The 17,161-nt window shown below is 51.7% G+C and overlaps 6 protein-coding genes across 6 annotated transcripts, besides 4 other annotated features; 4 read left to right on the forward strand and 2 right to left on the reverse strand.

Annotated features, from left to right (window-relative positions):
- Positions 1-596: 596 nt before the first annotated feature.
- On the reverse strand, positions 597-2,283 carry ACLA_082210 (cytochrome P450; the record flags this gene model as incomplete). The annotated part of the gene is given in 3 exon segments (XM_001267955.1): positions 597-1,485; positions 1,496-2,069; positions 2,124-2,283. 3 exon segments carry the CDS (start codon positions 2,281-2,283, stop codon positions 597-599), a joined length of 1,623 nt encoding a protein of 540 aa, XP_001267956.1.
- Positions 2,284-3,494: 1,211 nt separating this feature from the next.
- Positions 3,495-3,516: a microsatellite.
- Positions 3,517-3,613: 97 nt separating this feature from the next.
- ACLA_082220 (mRNA-binding protein NAB2) lies at positions 3,614-5,158 on the forward strand (the record flags this gene model as incomplete). The annotated part of the gene is made up of 2 exons (XM_001267956.1): positions 3,614-4,050; positions 4,108-5,158. The coding sequence occupies 2 exons, from the start codon at positions 3,614-3,616 to the stop codon at positions 5,156-5,158; spliced, it is 1,488 nt and encodes a 495-aa protein (XP_001267957.1).
- A 470-nt stretch (positions 5,159-5,628) lies between these two features.
- On the forward strand, positions 5,629-7,567 carry hem14 (oxygen-dependent protoporphyrinogen oxidase; the record flags this gene model as incomplete). The annotated part of the gene is made up of 3 exons (XM_001267957.1): positions 5,629-5,955; positions 6,029-6,712; positions 6,776-7,567. The coding sequence occupies 3 exons, from the start codon at positions 5,629-5,631 to the stop codon at positions 7,565-7,567; spliced, it is 1,803 nt and encodes a 600-aa protein (XP_001267958.1).
- Positions 7,568-7,588: 21 nt separating this feature from the next.
- Positions 7,589-7,641: a microsatellite.
- A 507-nt stretch (positions 7,642-8,148) lies between these two features.
- On the reverse strand, positions 8,149-8,796 carry ACLA_082240 (putative RNA binding protein Pym; the record flags this gene model as incomplete). Its single annotated transcript, XM_001267958.1, has 1 exon — positions 8,149-8,796. One exon carries the CDS (start codon positions 8,794-8,796, stop codon positions 8,149-8,151), a length of 648 nt encoding a protein of 215 aa, XP_001267959.1.
- Positions 8,797-8,803: 7 nt separating this feature from the next.
- Positions 8,804-8,832: a microsatellite.
- Positions 8,833-9,257: 425 nt separating this feature from the next.
- On the forward strand, positions 9,258-9,752 carry ACLA_082250 (cytochrome b-c1 complex subunit 9; the record flags this gene model as incomplete). The annotated part of the gene is made up of 4 exons (XM_001267959.1): positions 9,258-9,269; positions 9,411-9,496; positions 9,561-9,609; positions 9,693-9,752. The coding sequence occupies 4 exons, from the start codon at positions 9,258-9,260 to the stop codon at positions 9,750-9,752; spliced, it is 207 nt and encodes a 68-aa protein (XP_001267960.1).
- An 809-nt stretch (positions 9,753-10,561) lies between these two features.
- Positions 10,562-17,077, forward strand: ACLA_082260 (putative ubiquitin-protein ligase E3 component (UBR1); the record flags this gene model as incomplete). Its single annotated transcript, XM_001267960.1, has 2 exons — positions 10,562-16,746; positions 16,810-17,077. The coding sequence occupies 2 exons, from the start codon at positions 10,562-10,564 to the stop codon at positions 17,075-17,077; spliced, it is 6,453 nt and encodes a 2,150-aa protein (XP_001267961.1).
- Positions 11,752-11,817: a microsatellite.
- Positions 17,078-17,161: the final 84 nt, after the last annotated feature.

Genomic DNA, 17,161 nt, shown 5'->3' on the forward strand with positions numbered 1-17,161 from the left:
GTCTAATAGCGGAATTCATGGTGGCCATTCATCCTACGGTGCTATACAAATAGATTAACATATTTCCTGTACTTCCTGAACTTTATGCGCGATATACATTCTGTAGTGCATTCGGACCCGGAAGCAGCTCTCCCAACTGCATCATCCTTGGCCATGTATGTTGCACAGCTAACACCGTCGCTGATGTGAGAATGACTGATTGCGTCCTCCTGACTCTTTATTACTAGCTTTTGCCTCTGGGAGGTAAAACTATCATGTCCCTATCTAGGGACTATCTGCCGTTCGAACGAACCACACAACTCGGACGCGTTGAAGACTGCTGACTCCTGATTATTAGGATTTGGTCTGATTAACTGTGTAAATGACGTGGCGGTCGCGTACAGAAAAAGTGAACTTGATGTCGCATAATCTCGTAAGTGGAGAAATCAGGCACGGCATTCTTATATATCTGAGGTAGCGACAACATGTCATTTCATCAACTGATACATAACCCACAACCAACAGGGTCAAAAGTGATAAGTGGCGAACGAACATCCCAAATGATCAGGATCAGTGTCCCGTACGCTGACCCTCACCCTCCCTCACAAAAACACAATTCAATTCCGAACCAGGGCTGAGCGTAACCTCAAACCGCAGAACAGGGTCCTCGACCCGATTCTTCCCATTGGCAGGCAAGGCGCAGACGGACTCAAAGGCTTGCAGAATGCGCACAATCGTGTAACCCATCTCGATGGTAGCAAACTGCTGCCCGATGCAGATCCGCGGCCCTCCATTGAAGGGGATGAAATGCCAGGGCCGAGGTTGCCAGGCAGACAGCCAGCGTTCGGGAGCCACTTTTCCGGGTCGAAGTACGTCGGCGAGCCCGGGGGGTCGTAGTTCTCCGCGCTTCGCTGCATGATCATCGTCGAGTAGATGATGCGGGTGTTGGCGCGCACGCCGATGGGGGAGAGCCCGTCAGGCCCGCCGCCACGCGGGAGGGTGGTGTCGCGGAGGGAATAGCGGACGTTGAACGGGACGACTGGGTACAGTCGCATGGTCTCGTTGAGGACGGCGCTGAGGTATTTCATTTCCTTGAGGTCGTTGTAGGTGGGTTTACGGCCCTTGGGGCCGAGGCCGAGACGGGCGTCGATCTCCTGGCGCAGTTTGGCAACGACGTGTGGATTGCGGGCGAGTTCGAAGACGCAGAAGGATAGCGTTGCGGCTGTTGTGTCGCGTCCGGCAAGGAGGACGGCAACGAGCTGATCGCGTAGGACGCGTGGATCTCGAGTGAAGCGGGCCAGGGCGTCGAGGAAGGATTCCTGTTTGGTGAGCTTCTGGTCGAGTTCGGAAGGTGTTAATGAAAGCACCCGGTCGATGTATGGTTGGAGGAAGCTATCCATCACTTTGAGCTCCTGCCGAAATTTTCTCTTGGAGAGGATGAAGCTAAAGACGCTGAGCGAGTCGGGTGTCAGTGGGGATGCTTTGGTCATGATTGAGTGACGAGACCTGGACCTACCCCAAACGAAACAACTCCGACTGACGGCTCTGCACATATCTGAATGCCTCTGCAAATCTGGTCTCGGGGTTTTGCAGACTATCCGTGCCTTGACCCAAGAGATAATCCGTTGCCGCATCCAAAGTGAAACGGAAGAACAGAGAACCGACATCGACTTTCTTGCTTCCGCCGGGTGCGTCGCTCCCCGCCAGCAAGGGAATGAGGTGCTGAACGTGCTTCTCGAAGATCTCGGTGTCGACAATGCGCTCCCGGGCGAACATGGGTCGGATAAGATGGCGTGAACGCGACCACAGTTCACCGTCAGTAGCGAAGATACTGTCCCCAAGGAACTCCTTCCACTCGCGATGGAAAGGCTCCCCTTTCCCATAATCTGCAAACTGTCCGGTGAGAAGAGCTTTGATGTTCTCAGGGTCCTTGGTTAGAATCACCCGATTGGAGACGCCTCCGTCCACCTCCGCGGTCTTGACATGGTCAATTTTCGATGCTCCTTTGGCGGTGCGAATGGCTTGATGCCAGAATTCAAGGTCTTCGTGAATATTGTGGGCTTTTAACGCTTTATAGATGAAATCGATGGCTGAGACGAACAATTAGCAACTTGGAAGGAGTCTGTTATGTATCAGATACCTACCATATGGCAGACGGAAGCCAACTCTAGGAGCTCTGTATCCTAGCATTGAAATTTGCGTCGACACTTGTGCCTTACGGAGCAAGCAGATAAGGAAGAAGGCCCCCAGGAGGTAGAGAGTCGCCATCCCAAGGGGCATTTGGGCAATGAGGTCTTCAATCATGTTCGATTTGAATGTCGTTGAAGCAACAGGGCAAACCGTGATTGACACAATATTCAGCTAGGAAAAACAACTCTATCAAGCTGGAATCCACTGACAATAAGTATGGAGCATCTCAGAAGCACAAAATGGATTAATCTACACATGGGAGCACAGGTAACTGGGCACTGGACATACGGCTATGGCGCCGTTGGCCTTCGGTCTTCGGTGGGATCGCCCCCCGGATGATTCAATATTATTATTCCCTGTCAAACTGCCAACCTGCATCCTGTCTTCGAGTCATGAATCTCTCTAGTCCCTGACTCACACCGGGAATACGATGCTGGAGATGTCTGGTAAATCTCGTTGGATACGAGGAACAGTCGAGTTCGGTCCATGCTCCTCCAAGACTCCAGAGGCTCAGGCTCTCACATGGGATGATATACCCTGTAAGTCGATGATCAATTAGTCTCTCCTTCTCCGCTAAGCCCGCAATTGCTCAGTAGAGTCTAAATTGACATTTGCCCCTTTCGAGGCATGCTTGCGAACCCCGCTTGTCGAGTCCTTGTCCGAACTCCGAAGCATAAAGGCGAGCATAAGGGTTGGGATTCAGAAAATGGTTGTTTGAACCCCGGTTGTGCTATTCTCATCTCAGATGCGCAGTATGTCAAAGGGTGTTCCAATCCTAGTTTACCGGCTTGTTCCAGTCTAACAAAGGAGTATTTGAGAGATCATGATCAGAAACCATGGCGCATCAACAGGAGAAAAATGCGAATGCAGCCACGATAGATGGCGAGTCATAACGAGACTTAAGTCGGCAAGTCAGCACACAGCCTGAGGCACCAAGTCAATGATTTGCTATGATATACATTATTATGGACCGGTGAGGTCTTGAGTGCTATCTGAAGCTCTCATAAACAAGCTGTAGCACTTTTGGCCTTCATGGTAGTTATTCTTGAGATTGTAAGGCAGCAAGGCACCTAACTGCTCGTGTGGAGAAAGGTTTGCATCGTTTGTTCAAGGCGCGACCTCAGCCTTCAGCACGTGACGCTGTGGCTTATGAAATGAGCTTGGCGTCTATCATCATCAGCAGCCAAAAGTCTGGAATATTGCCTAAGACAAGCAACTCTGAATTCCGTGCCTTTCAACCCTTTATTCTCGCAGAAAATACTTTCTTAGGTCGAAAAGTACCCTTGAACTTTTCTTTGCAAACGAAAAGGCAGACAGACTCTGCCAAAAAAAAAAAAAAAAAAAAAATATAAAGCCCCTGCAAACAGGTGGCGGGAACTAATACTGCACAACCCAACCATCAGTCCTGTGCATCAGTCACATTCATCCCCATACGATCACCACAATGGCTTCGGTAGTCGCGGCTGGCAGTCCTCTGGAGCAGGCTCTCAGCAATGTCATCCCACCTAAACTCGTGGAGATGGGCTGGAGCTCCGATGGCGGCGATGATTCTGCTTTGACCGAATATGTGATTCTCATGCTCCGCAACGGCAAAACTCAAGAACAAATCGCGAACGAACTCTCAAACGATTTGCTCGGTCTGGGCGAAGGAGACACACAGGCTTTAGATTTCTCGAGATGGTTATTCGACCAAGTTGAAATCTTGAACCGCCAGATAAATGGCGGTGGCGCACCGACAGCAAACCAGTCCGCACCTACGCAAGCAATCCCATCTTTTAACGATCAAACACCAAGTCTTTCTCATAATGGGCTTCGCGTTGAAAGCTCTGAACAGGATGCTGAGATGGGTATGGAGGATGCCGCGGCCGGGGATGATTCGATGTGGGTTCTCGCTTGCGGACGACTACCTTGGACTTGAGCTAACAGAGACAATAATAGACCTACAGGACCTAAAGCGATGCGTGGCGGCCGCCAGGCTGGAAGGGGTCGCATGTTAAACCAGATCAACAGGACATTAGATCGCAATAATGACTCGTCTCTCCATCGTGTCCGTGGTCAACAGGGTCGAGTCAATTCACATGGCCGTGACCAAAAGGGACGGTTCCACCAGAATGGTGGAGGTAGACGCCAAGGGAATGGAATGGGGATGGGCCCCAACCAAGCGATGATGAATATGACTTCGCAGGATCAGATGCATCTGATGTCTCTGTTGGAAGAACAGGCTCGGATGATGGCGCAGTTCATGCCTGGTTTCGTCTCTCCCGCGATCAATCCCGCCTTCCAGCAGAACGCGCAACAGCAACAGGGACGCTCGCTGTTTGATCGTGTTGAACGCCAAGGACGTCCGCACGGCCACTCGAATCGCGCCCACAACCAGGGTGCTTACGTCAAATCGAAAGGTGACGCCGATACCGACATGGATACCAAGCCTGATGGTGCACAGGATGAGAACAACACCGACAGTGTCTGTCGCTTCAATCTGCGCTGTTCCAGAAAGGACTGCCCTTTCGCTCATCAATCGCCGGCTGCCCCCGAGGGCACCCCTGTAGATGTTGCGGACCCGTGCCCATATGGAGCTGCGTGCAAGAACCGAAAATGTACAGGACGCCATCCTTCGCCTGCCGTCAGATCCGCACATCAAGCTGAGGAGCTTTGCAAGTTTTTTCCAAACTGCGCGAACCCTCATTGCCACTTCAAGCACCCCTCGATGCCTCTGTGTCGCAATGGAGCCGACTGCTCGACGGAAGGCTGCAAGTTTACGCATCTTCAGACTGCTTGCAAGTTCAACCCGTGCCTGAACCCCAGCTGCCCTTACAAACACGCCGAAGGCCAGAAGGGTGCTTTCCCCGACAAGGTATGGTCTGCGGATTCAAACAAGCCTCGTGTCAGTGAGAGGAAGTTTGTTTCGGATGAGAATGCTACGGAAGAGTTGATCAAGCCGGGTGCTCCAACCGAGGATTCTACGCAGAACCAGGAAGTCGTTACGTGATACCCCGCCGAATACTGGTGATGGATTTTAGAATTTGCGTCAAAAAAAGATATCTCCAGAGCTTGAATTTCTATTGTACTATTCTCATTTTGTGGATGGTGGGCAGGTGGATGGGCGTTTGCGTGTTTTCTTTCGACGATCCGTGGGAGTATAATGACAGACAGAACATCATGTTGGTTTGTAAATAGATTAGGATATCATCAAGGGTGCTTAAATTGCATAACACCTATTTTCATGCAACATCCGATCATCTATTCAATAATAACATCTCTCTGTAGCAATGTACCTGGATTCGATAACATATCCATCTCCTGGTCGAGGTAGTTGGTCCAGCGTATAGGAAGTAACTGCTGATAATTTTACACCGCCGGGCGTCGGAAGTAGACAAGAGAGATCTCTCGTATGATCCCCTCCAATGATGTTACTCTGTACACTCTGTCAGTCATTTCTCGTTCTACAAAATCGCTGAGATGCGACTGCCATGTGCTCCTAGCCGTGCACTCAGAGCAGTCCGGACGCCATTGGCGTTCGCTCGCAATGGCCAGTGGCACTCGCTGCATACCGGCACTTATAATGCTGCGGTCATAGGAGGTGGTATCACAGGCCTAACAACAGCTTTCCGCCTAACACAGGACCCAGCATGTTCCAAAATCGCACTCTTTGAGGAAGCCCCTGAAGTAGGGGGGTGGATGAGCTCTTCAGTAGTCAAAGATCCTGCTGGGAACCAGGTCGTCTTCGAAGACGGGCCGCGGACCTTGCGGGCTGTGGCACCTGCGTGTCTTCCGCTTCTTGACTTGGTATGGGGAGAAATTGTTCTTAACCTTTGATTCTTGTCTTCTCTTTTGATTGCTAACTCGTTTCTTCTTGCAGCTAGTCGAGCTCGATTTACTAGACGATGTACTCATAACCAGCAAAACCTCCCCGGCCGCCACGAACCGTTTCATATACTACCCAGATCACCTTGTTCGCCTACCGACCCCTGATCCCCGGAGCGGTTTCTTCGGGCACGCTTTCGAATTAATTAGGACGGTGTTCACGGAACCCCTTTTCGAGAACGCAGTGTGGAATATCCTCTCGGAGCCGTTGAAGCCGCGCCCGGAGCGCAGGCCTCAGGATGAATCCCTCGCGGAATTTTGGTCACGGCGGCTGTCCCCCGAAGTCGCGGATAACCTGGTGTCTCCAGTATTCCATGGCATTTTTGCGGGTGATATTGACCGTCTGAGCGCTCAGTACTTGATGGGAGCAGCTCGGGAAATGGAAAACCATGAACGTCGCGTGATCGGGGGCTACTTGGACACCATGTCATCGGGAGTCAAATACATGGTGATGGATGACCTGCTGGCTTTGCATTCGCTGTCGAAGACTAAGCAGAAGGCATACTGGAGGAGTCTCCAGACGTTGATCAGGGGGGCTAGTGTCTTGACGTTCAAGAATGGGACGCAACAGCTTGCTCATCGTTTGGCTGAGGTGTTGCGCCAGTCTAACAAAGTACGGTTATTAACTGGCACCGAGGTGACGGCCATCAGCCAGAATCCGGATACTTCTGACTTGACCGTGAGTGAACCATTCGATTTGCGGCTACCGAAGCGAACTACTTCCTGATACATGTGATTGCAGGTCCACTATGGAGAAAACAAGTCTGAATCCTACAACCGTATCATTGCTACAAACCCGGCCCCCGATCTCGCAGAGAAATTGGCCAAGCCTATCAGGCCGGGACAGCAACTCCCGCAAAACTCGATACGCCACTTGAAGGAGCACAATTACGCTGTGACGGTGGCAGTCGTTAACCTCTTCTTTGAGACGCCTGACCTACTCCCCGTTCAGGGTTTCGGATACCTGATCCCGCGGTCCATCCCATACGAACAGAATCCCGAAAGGGCGCTGGGCGTGATCTTTGGGTCTGAGACCAGTATAGGCCAAGATACGAGAGACGGCACAAAGGTCACGGTGATGATGGGCGGTCATTGGTGGGACGGCTGGAAGGAATCCGACTATCCCTCCACCGAAGCCTCCATTGCCATGGCCCGTGACGTACTCGCAAGACATCTTAACATCACCGAGGAACCTATATTGGTTGGGGCAAATTTGAAGAAGAATGCCATTCCACAGTACACCGTGGGGCACCTGTCGCGCATGGAGGAATTATCAGAAGCTGTCCGCCATGACTTCAAGAACCGGCTGACTCTGGCTGGAAATTGGTACAATGGCATCGGGGTGACGGACTGTATTCGGCAAGGATACATGGCTGCGTCGTATGGCGTTGGTGCAATGAAGCTCGACGCTCCGAACCGCAATGTCCCGTGGGTAAGGCATAACTGGGAGAATTGGGATCTGGAGGGAGGTATTCCAATGTCCCCTGTGCGGTGGACGGATACCTTTGCATCGGAGCGCAGTCAGTTCTACTGATTAGTGTTTGAAGCTGGCCTGCTCTTCTCTTGCACAATGTACAATATTCTCTTCTCTTGCACAATGTACAATATTTGCGAATTTTGGGTTGATAAAGATAGGGACCTTGAATTTGACGATCAATGCACTAAGATGTTTTCAAGTATGAACTCGATGACTTTGAGCCAGCAACAACTCAGATGAAATATGTCTGAATAAAATTGGTATATGAGCATTAGCAATCCCGGAGCTGTCAATTAGAGGTCATTCCCCATGGTCATACCAGACCTCGCGATGGAAGTCCGCCAGACTTAAGCCATCTAACGAGAATAGTTCGTAGTAGCGACATTGGTCCGTCTGCACATGGCCATGGCCAATCTCTGGCGCTGTCAAGAGCTGCTTAGAGGTGTTATGTGCTGCCAACATCATAAGACAGCGCTCGTGACTGGCAGCAGTCGGTGATTCGGTAGCTGTGTATGCTTGTACATGGCACGAATATGCTACTCCCAACGAGGACCATAGTCGAATGCGGCAAGAGTCTTCTGGTCGTAATGGTGCAACGCGTTTCTGAATGCAATAGTGCATCCAGTTACAAGTTCACCTCAAGCACCCCTCTTCTCCTTCTCCTTCTCTTCCGTGGCGCCTTTCTTCTCTCCCTCAGAATCGAACCCTAGCGCGTCCAGCTGCCGGATTAGCTCCTGGATTTTGATCACTTTCTCCAACTGCTCAGGGAGCAGTGCCTCGCCCTGGTTCTTCTTATCACGCAAATCGCGAGCCTGTCGCAGTTTCTTCTTGAGATTCCGTGCTTTCTTCTCCTTCTCAGCTTCGGGATCCACCTCGGGCTGAGTTTCTGGGGCGGCCTCCTTCTTGTCGGCAGCAGGCGCACCCGACCGCCAGTTCCCCATATCCCTCACGTTTTGTCCGTTCGCGGTGGTCGTAGATTCAGCACCCTCCGCCGTCTTGGCCTTCTTCTTTGCCTCGCGCCGTTTCGCGTTCTTGTTGCTGGCGGCAGTGTTTGCCTTGCTCTCGGTGACTTCGTTCAATCCTTCTGCGCCAGGAACCCCGCCGGTACCGCGGTTTCGCCATGCAGCCGCGGCGCGGTTCTTGTACAGCTCGACATCTTCTGGGGGGCGATATCCCGGTCGAACACGGATCTCGCGACGCTTCGAACCGTCTGCTCGGACTGATGAGGGGATGTAACGTTCTCCAGTCTGGGCATCCTCGGTGATGCCGGAATTTGTGGGGGCCATGTTTTCTTTTCTTTCTTTCTTTTTTTCTTTTTTCTTCGTGCTACTGAGTCACGGTCGGATCTGGTGCTGATCACACAGAGCGTATGGTGAACAGTGTAATATGCTGTGGAGTGTCTAGTGAGTCTCAAATCAACTCAGAAAGGACTTGGGAATGATAGATAGGCGCTGCAGTGATTCCCAAGCTTTCACTTGATCGTCATCCAGGAGACTATTCAAAGGAGGCTAGTAGATAGATGGATAGAAGATGAAATGCGTCCAGGCGGAAACCCGGAGGCTCTGCGTGAACTGGTTCCGGCGGGCCAATCAGCGACCCGATGATTCCCGCTGCTGCTTTTCGCGTGGACTTGAAACTTCAACCTCTCCGTTCGGCAGTAGAAGTACCTTGTTCAGACTTACCTGGCCCTGCTCTTCTCGCTCGAGTTCCCCCCTCTCCTTTCTAATCAACTCCTTCATAACTCACAATGCCCGGCGCCGTAAGTGGATTTTCTCTCCTCGAAGTCGAATGGTGACCGTGCAATTGGCTAACCGCAGTCCCTCCGTCACAGATCGCTTCCTCCCTCTACCAGCATGTCTCCCTACCACCTTCGCACGATACTGGACACGACTAATCTGAGCTATCCGTCACAATCTATAGGGGCCTGTTCCGCAGAAATGCCGTCTACCTGACCACCATTTTCGCCGGTGCCTTCGCTTTCGAGCTGTACGTTGGGATAATCCGGCCCGGCATTCCCTGGAATCAATCGCTGACAATGCTATCCGAACAGCGCCTTCGATACCTCTACCAACAAGGTCTGGGATACCATGAACCGCGGTGTATGTGCCCTTCCCGGACGTGATATCTTTTGTGCGCAAGATACGGATCATATGACTGACTGGGCTCTGTCTTAATTCAACAGCGGCAATGGAAGGATATCAAGTCCCGCTACATCAACAAGGAGGAGGAAGATGAGGACTAGAGGTGTCCATGCTTGCTAGACTAATGGAGACGCAGCATCAATCGGCATCAGATCCGTCCTCGGGGGGAGTGGTCTGATGTCCATGTTACAATACTGCTGAGTACAAAGGGGGACTTGTTGTTATTATTTTCAGCCTGACTGTATGCAATAGAATCTGGAAAATCTGTGATCAGTTCTAAGTCTACCTTGTTCTTGCGTATCTTCTGATCGTGTTCGGATTGAGGGAGGTTCATAGACGGCCGGATATCGTAGAGCATCACCTAGCGGCGAGTAGATACACGAATGGGGTTCCGAGTGGCGGTGGTGAGACTCGCACGCAACCAAGAAATAACAGAGCATCACGTATATTCACCCTTCATAGAGCGGTAATCCTCATATTATCTACATATCTTGACGCAGACTAGAAAGATTTATCCATGGGTTGAAGGGTCTCCATGGTGTGTGGTGTCCGTTTTGGCGAGAGCTCGGTTCCCCCCCGCTGAGTGACATGATTAAATATTGTTACGTCCTCATTTAGTTCTCATTCACAAGTGATCAAGCATCAACTAACATCCTTTCTTTTGTCTCTTTCTGATTAGGTTGACATTATCTCTATCCCTTCTTGTTTCATATATTATTGAACAATCGTTTTAGCGCTTCTATCGCGACGTCAACCTTTTCTACAGATAACTTCATCCCGTCCGGAATCGATCATCGGTCCCCCGCCTCTGCGCAGCTCCCACCTCATCGGCCACGTCTACGGAATTATCACTCCTCACCTCATTTCAAGCTGATCGGGAGTGGCGCCGCTGCATATTTTACCATAAAGGATGCTCACGGAATGTGAGAGACGACTTGGTGAAGGCCTTCTCCGGCTTCCCGCCCGCCACGAGTACCGTTACGGACATCGAGCCGAACAAGAGCTTCTCCAGCTCCTCTTCCGGTCATTGGTGGGATTCGATGAAAACCGGCTCCAACAATTATTCCCGGATTCTTACCCGGATGGGCCCTGGAAGCTAGCACAAGCCCAAGGCGCGAAGGAAGGGGCCGAATATACTGAAGCTGCGCGGGGAAGACGATGCGGTCATATCTTCCGGGCCGGCGAGGCGACATACCGATGCATCACCTGTGCCGTGGATGAGACGTGCGTGCTCTGTAGCCGCTGCTTTGACTCATCCGACCATACTGGTCATCAGTACCAGGTTTCGCTTTCCTCGGGCAACTGTGGATGCTGTGATTGCGGTGACGATGAAGCCTGGCGGCATCCGCTGTTCTGCGCAATCCATACCGATAGCGGCGAGGATAAGGGCAAAGAGCGTGCTCAGGACCAGGTGCCGCCTGATTGGGTGGATAATATTAGGATGACAATCGGCCGGGCGATGGATTATTTCTGCGACGTTCTCTCGTGCTCGCCGGAACAGCTGAGACTACCAAAGACAGAGGAAGGGATCAGACAGGACGAGAAGGATTCCCGACTCACGGGCGAATGGTACGGTGGCGGTGATCCGGAGGAGGACGAACCGGAATGGGCACTTGCCCTCTGGAACGACGAGAAACACACTGTTCGGGATGTTGCTCATCAAGTATCTCGAGCCTGCAGGGAGCGGAACCGCTTCGGTGATGAAAAGGCCAATGAAACCAACGACATTGGACGAAGTGTGATCAAGATCTCGAAAGATTTGCGGCAGTTGCTCCACGTCCTGAGCATCATCGAACACATCAAAGTCACTGTGACGGTGCGGTCAGCCCGCGACACGTTCCGGGAGCAAATGTGTGGGGCCATTGTCGAATGGCTGTCCGATATAGCTGGGGCTAGTATCTTCGATGACAACCAGATCTTGCGCCATATTGTCTGTGAGGAGATGCTCAAACCTTGGCGACGGGGCAGCCGTGCCCTCAACGCGGGCATTGGCATGAAAGGGATTGACGATCATCAAATGGAGGATAATTCGCCTTTCCGTTCATTCATGGCGGCCGCTATCGTTCGTCAGGGCCGGATGTTTCTCGCCGAAGATGAACTCGACGACGATGACGATGATATCGCCAACGACCGGGATGACGAGGACGATATTGACGCTAACGAGGAATTGGATGATGAGGATGAAATGGTGATCGATCTTAACAGATTACGAGAAGAAGTTGAAGACGAGGACTTGGTCATGGGCGATGCTGATTACACGGGAGATGCCATCCAGATTGCTCAGACACTGCTGGAGGAGGTTCGGCGCAATCGCGCTGCGCAGCCCGGGCAACCGCCGCGAGGTCACCAAGAGCTTCTAGATCAACCAGCAGTACAGCAAGGTCAGCCAACTGAGGCAATAGAGCCAGGCCGGGGCGAGATGCCTGCCCGTGCCAACGAACCAAATACGGACGACGTTGTCGAATCTGATGGCACGTCCACGGTTGCGATCCCTAAGACTCCCGCGGGGGTGATCAGGCCTCCACCAGCCAGGCCACCGGGATACTGGCTCGCTCGACCTGCCGGCTTCTCCTTCACGGAAAATGTGCCTGTGTATGAGGACTTCTACAGGCGTACGCGCTTAGACTGGATGATCTTATTCGATTTAAGACTATGGAAGAAGACCCGCACTAATCTTCGCGACCTCTACATCAGTACCGTCGTCAGTATACCTCAGTTCAAGAGGATTCTAGGCTTACGTATGTCGGCCCTATACACTGCGCTTGCGCAACTGTACTTGATCGCAGACAGGGAGCCGGACCATTCCATTGTCAATCTCTCCTTACAGATTCTCACTACCCCCTCAATCACTGAAGAGATTGTGAGGCGCGGGAATTTCTTGACTAAAGTTATGTCCATTCTCTATACGTTCCTCACGACCAGACAAGTTGGTGAACCGTATGAGGTGAATCCAAATGCAACATTGGCATTCGATGCAGGAACCGTCACCAATCGTCGTCTTTACCACTTCTTCCTCGATTTACGATACCTTCTGCAGTCCGAATACGTGCAGAATCATGTTCGCAACGAAGAGCAATACCTCTCACAATTCCTGGACTTCATCAAATTGTCACAAGGCATTTGCCCCAACGTTCGTGCGGTCGGTGAGCACGTCGAATACGAGACGGACGCCTGGATCAGTGCTTCGATCTTGATGCGGGAAATCAACCGTCTCTGTCGTCAGTTCTGCGAGGCCTTCCGCAAACCGGAACTTGATGGCGGGATGAATCTGTTCCGAGCACTTCAAATTGCGACAGTTTCAGCAATCGTTCACTCTGCTGGACTCGAACGCAAGCGATTCGACCAGGCAGAGATCAGGGATTACGTACGGTTCAAAACCCTGCCGTGCTTTGATTTCGAGGTCGACCAAGCAGGTCAGATCCCGCGCTATCGTGTTGTTGATTTCGTCGTGGAGAAGGGCTATATCAGTTTTCACCATGCTGTCCACTATACTCTGTCTTGGCTGCTCGAATGTGCCCGTAATATGAGTGATACTCAGATGCGTGAGGCGCTCCTACTCGCCGCCCGTGCGGCAAACGACAATTTTATCCACGACGACTCTCTGAGTCCCGACGATTTGCTACTCGCAATGTTCGACTTCCCGCTTAGAGTTTGCGCCTGGTTGGCGCAGATGAAGGCGGGAATGTGGGTGCGCAATGGTCTCAGTCTCCGGCATCAAATGTCGCAATATCGAGGGGTATCATCGCGTGATTTTGCTTATTACCGTGATATCTTCCTGCTCCAGACTGCGCTAGTGACGTGTGATCCCAGTAGGGTTCTGGCATCCATTGCGGATCGATTCGGAATCGTCGATTGGATGACCCGAAACTATACTCCTCGAGCTGGCTTCGAGGACGCCCAGATCATTGATGTAGCGGAGGAGTTTGTCCATCTTCTGATTGTGCTGCTGACGGATCGGAACTCACTCACGACCGCTGACGACAGTCAGACTGTGACTCGCGACAATATCAAGCGAGATATCGCACATGTCTTGTGCTTCAAGGCTCTTTCGTACTCAGACCTGTCGACGCGTCTAAGTGACAAGCTGCTCGACTCAGACATGTTCCAGGATACTTTGGATGAGGTCGCTGGATTCCGTCCACCGGAAGGCTTGAACGACACTGGCACTTTTGAGCTCAAGCCGGAGTATATCGATCTCATCGATCCATACAGCGCCCACTACACCAAGAATCAACGGGATGAGGCGGAGAACATCTACAGAGAATGGATGGCCAAAAAGACGGGGAAGAAGCCGTCCGATATTGTCTTTGAGCCCAAGCTTCGACCTATCACCTCGGGGGCCTTCTCTGATCTGTCTCGATTCACGGGGACCCTGCTGTTCGCTCAGATCGTACACCAGTGTCTTGATTTCGTAATGACATCAAAGGATCGTTCGCCTACTGTTCCGCCCACACGTGTTGAAACCTTCCTACAAGTGGTGCTTCATCTTGTACTCGCTGCTACACTTGAGGACAATACCAGAGAAGACGAGATACATGATGAGACAAAGGGATCGTTCATCTCTTATGCACTGTCCAAGGCTAGGCAGACTCAGGCGGGTAACCTAACTATCATCGGATTGTTGGAGAAGATATCTGTCATGGCCGAATTCTCTGCCTGCGGGCCCAAGATCCGTCATATTCTGAAACGTCTGTGGCAGAGGCGCCCTCAAGCATATGCGTCTGCCACAGCTTCTCTCAGATTCCCATTCGACAGGGTGGACACGAGCTCTCCTGCTATTGATACGGATAATGAGAGGGAGCTGAAGAAGAAACAAGCTCTCGAAAGACAGGCAAGGGTCATGGCTCAATTCCAACAGCAGCAGCAAAACTTCCTGAATAGCCAAGGTGACATCGACTGGGGCGAGGAAGATTTCAGCGACCTCGAGTCGGAGCCTGAGGCCGCTCCTGAAGCCCGCGTCTGGAAGTACCCTAGTGGCACTTGTATTCTTTGCCAGGAGGAGACAAACGACTCCAGGCTCTATGGCACTTTTGCTCTAATTCAAGACAGTGGAATTCTTAGGCAGACCGATGTGCAAGACCCTGACTGGGTTCGAGAAGTGCTTAGAACACCGTCAAGTTTGGACAGGTCTGCCGAGCACATCCGACCATTCGGAGTAGCAGGAGAGAATCGTTTGACCGTTCGGAAGCTGAACTCCGCCGGCGATGAAGTGATTAGTGAGAAGATTGGTTTGAGTAAAGGCTTTGACGCCAAGAACACAGTCCGCGGACCTGTGACCACTGGCTGCGGACACATCATGCACTACTCATGTTTCGAGGTATATTTTACAGCTACTCAGCGCCGTCACACCCAGCAGATCGCACGCAATCATCCAGAGCGGTTGTTCCTAAAGGAGTTCGTTTGTCCTCTGTGCAAAGCTCTCGGAAACGCATTTCTTCCTATAACATGGAAGGGCAAGGAGGAGTCATATCCAGGTCCCTTGAGCACTAACACGTCCTTTGACGAATTTCTCAAGACCGGAGTTGAAACTGCGCTTTCTCGGCCCCAGAATCACGCAGCCCTTGGAGACACTGATACCTTGCAGCTACAATTGTATAATGATATGTTCTTTGAGTATCTTCAAAAGTCGTTTGTGCCTCCTCTCGCTGGCAAGGTTGAGCAGCTGGTCTCATCTTCCCCTCTCTCGACTGCAGAGCACATTCCGGTGCTACGAATGCCGATGCCTGGCCTTTTTCCATCCCAGGACGACGCCGGTGCATCGAGTCCGTTGCAACAGGTCTCGGCTCCGGTTGAAAGTCCTATGTCCGAACTCCTACAGATCTACAAGCGTCTCAAGAAAACCTTGCGCGTGAATCATATCCATTCGACATTCAATCATCCTCCAGAAACCACCCACAATAGCAATGACGATCTTGTCTACACTGACTCACTGTTCCAAAGTTTCGGTTTCAGTATTGCCGCCGTCGAGATCGCACAGCGGGGTATCGAATCAGAAGTGGGCTCAACATTGCTTGATAAAATTCCGCAGCTAACATTAACCCATCTTCGTGTCCTGGCGGAAACAGCCCTATCATATGCTGCCGTCGGGTGTCTGTACAACAGTACTGGCCGTCACAGCCGTGCCGCGGATGAATTCGAAGAGATGCATCGCCAGAAGATATGCCAGCTGTTTGCGGGTCATCCTTGTTTGGAGGGTACAGCCTTGCTTGAGGGTGTTCGGGACATTGAGCCCATTTTTGCGAAAGACACCTTCGTTTTCTTGGCAGAATGCTCTCTCTCCCTCCTACCTGTCTTGAAGATCGACATCCGCCATCTCGTCCAACTGTGCTATGTGGCTGAAATTGTCAAGGTTGCTATGGCCTTCATTATGAACCCCAGTGGGTTGAAGAAAGAACTTGCCGAACATGGAGACGCCCACTACCTCCTTGATGTCGAGCTATCCGATGAGCGGTACGGCTACACCAAACATTTCTTCAACACCCTTGTCTCGGCACTCAGAAACAATGTGTTCGGACAAGAAGGAGGTTTGGCATTCCCGGTTGAGAGTGGCTACGTGAAGGACGGAGAGGACTCGGCAACACCGGGCGTCATCATCGCTCTCAGACGTCTCGTGTCGAGCTATGCACTGGCATTCCTTCGTAAAACCGTCATCCTGCTACATGTGCAGCATGGCGTCGATTTCCCAACCGCAGGCTTCAACGACATGGTGGCTCCAGAGTTGGACCGGCTTACGAAACTCCTACAACTGCCCTCCGTTGACGAGATCTTCGTATCTCTCAACCCAGCAAAGCATGTCACCCAGCTCGACGAGGTGGTTGCTGGCTGGATCTCCCATTGGAACAGTTCCCGCTCCGGCATTCGGATTGCCGACCACCAACTGTGGCCTAGCCTCTCCCACCCATCAATTTTCGAACTGATTGGGTTGCCCAAATACTTTGACAGCCTGATAGAAGAGGCCAATCGCAAGCGCTGCCCGAATTCGAAGAAAGAGCTGAGCGACCCCAGCATCTGTCTTTTCTGTGGAGATATCTTCTGCTCACAAGCTGTGTGCTGCATGACCAACAACCGTGGCGGATGCAACCAGCATCTGCAGAAGTACGTCTCTCCTTGTCTTCTTGCACACAATTTGAGAAGATCATTGCTAACTATCAATCCCAGGTGTGGCAAGAACGTCGGCCTGTTCATCAACATCCGCAAGTGCATGATTCTCTATCTCCACAACCAAAACGGCTCTTGGCACTTTGCCCCGTACCTCGATCGTCATGGTGAAGTTGACCCTGGCCTTCGACGAAACCGCCAGTTGATCCTGAATCAAAAGCGATACGACCGATTGCTTCGCGACGTCTGGCTGCATCACAATATCCCGGCCACCATCAGCCGGAAGTTAGAGGCAGACATCAACAACGGGGGGTGGGAGACGATTTAAAGACAACGAAAGGGGGATATTTCTCAAAAAGCAATTCTGAATCTTTAGATACCTCTTTACGCTTTGAGTGCGGATAGGAAATTG

Source organism: Aspergillus clavatus, genomic scaffold (assembly GCF_000002715.2).
Source record: "Aspergillus clavatus NRRL 1 1099423829806 genomic scaffold, whole genome shotgun sequence".
NCBI lineage: Eukaryota > Fungi > Ascomycota > Eurotiomycetes > Eurotiales > Aspergillaceae > Aspergillus > Aspergillus clavatus.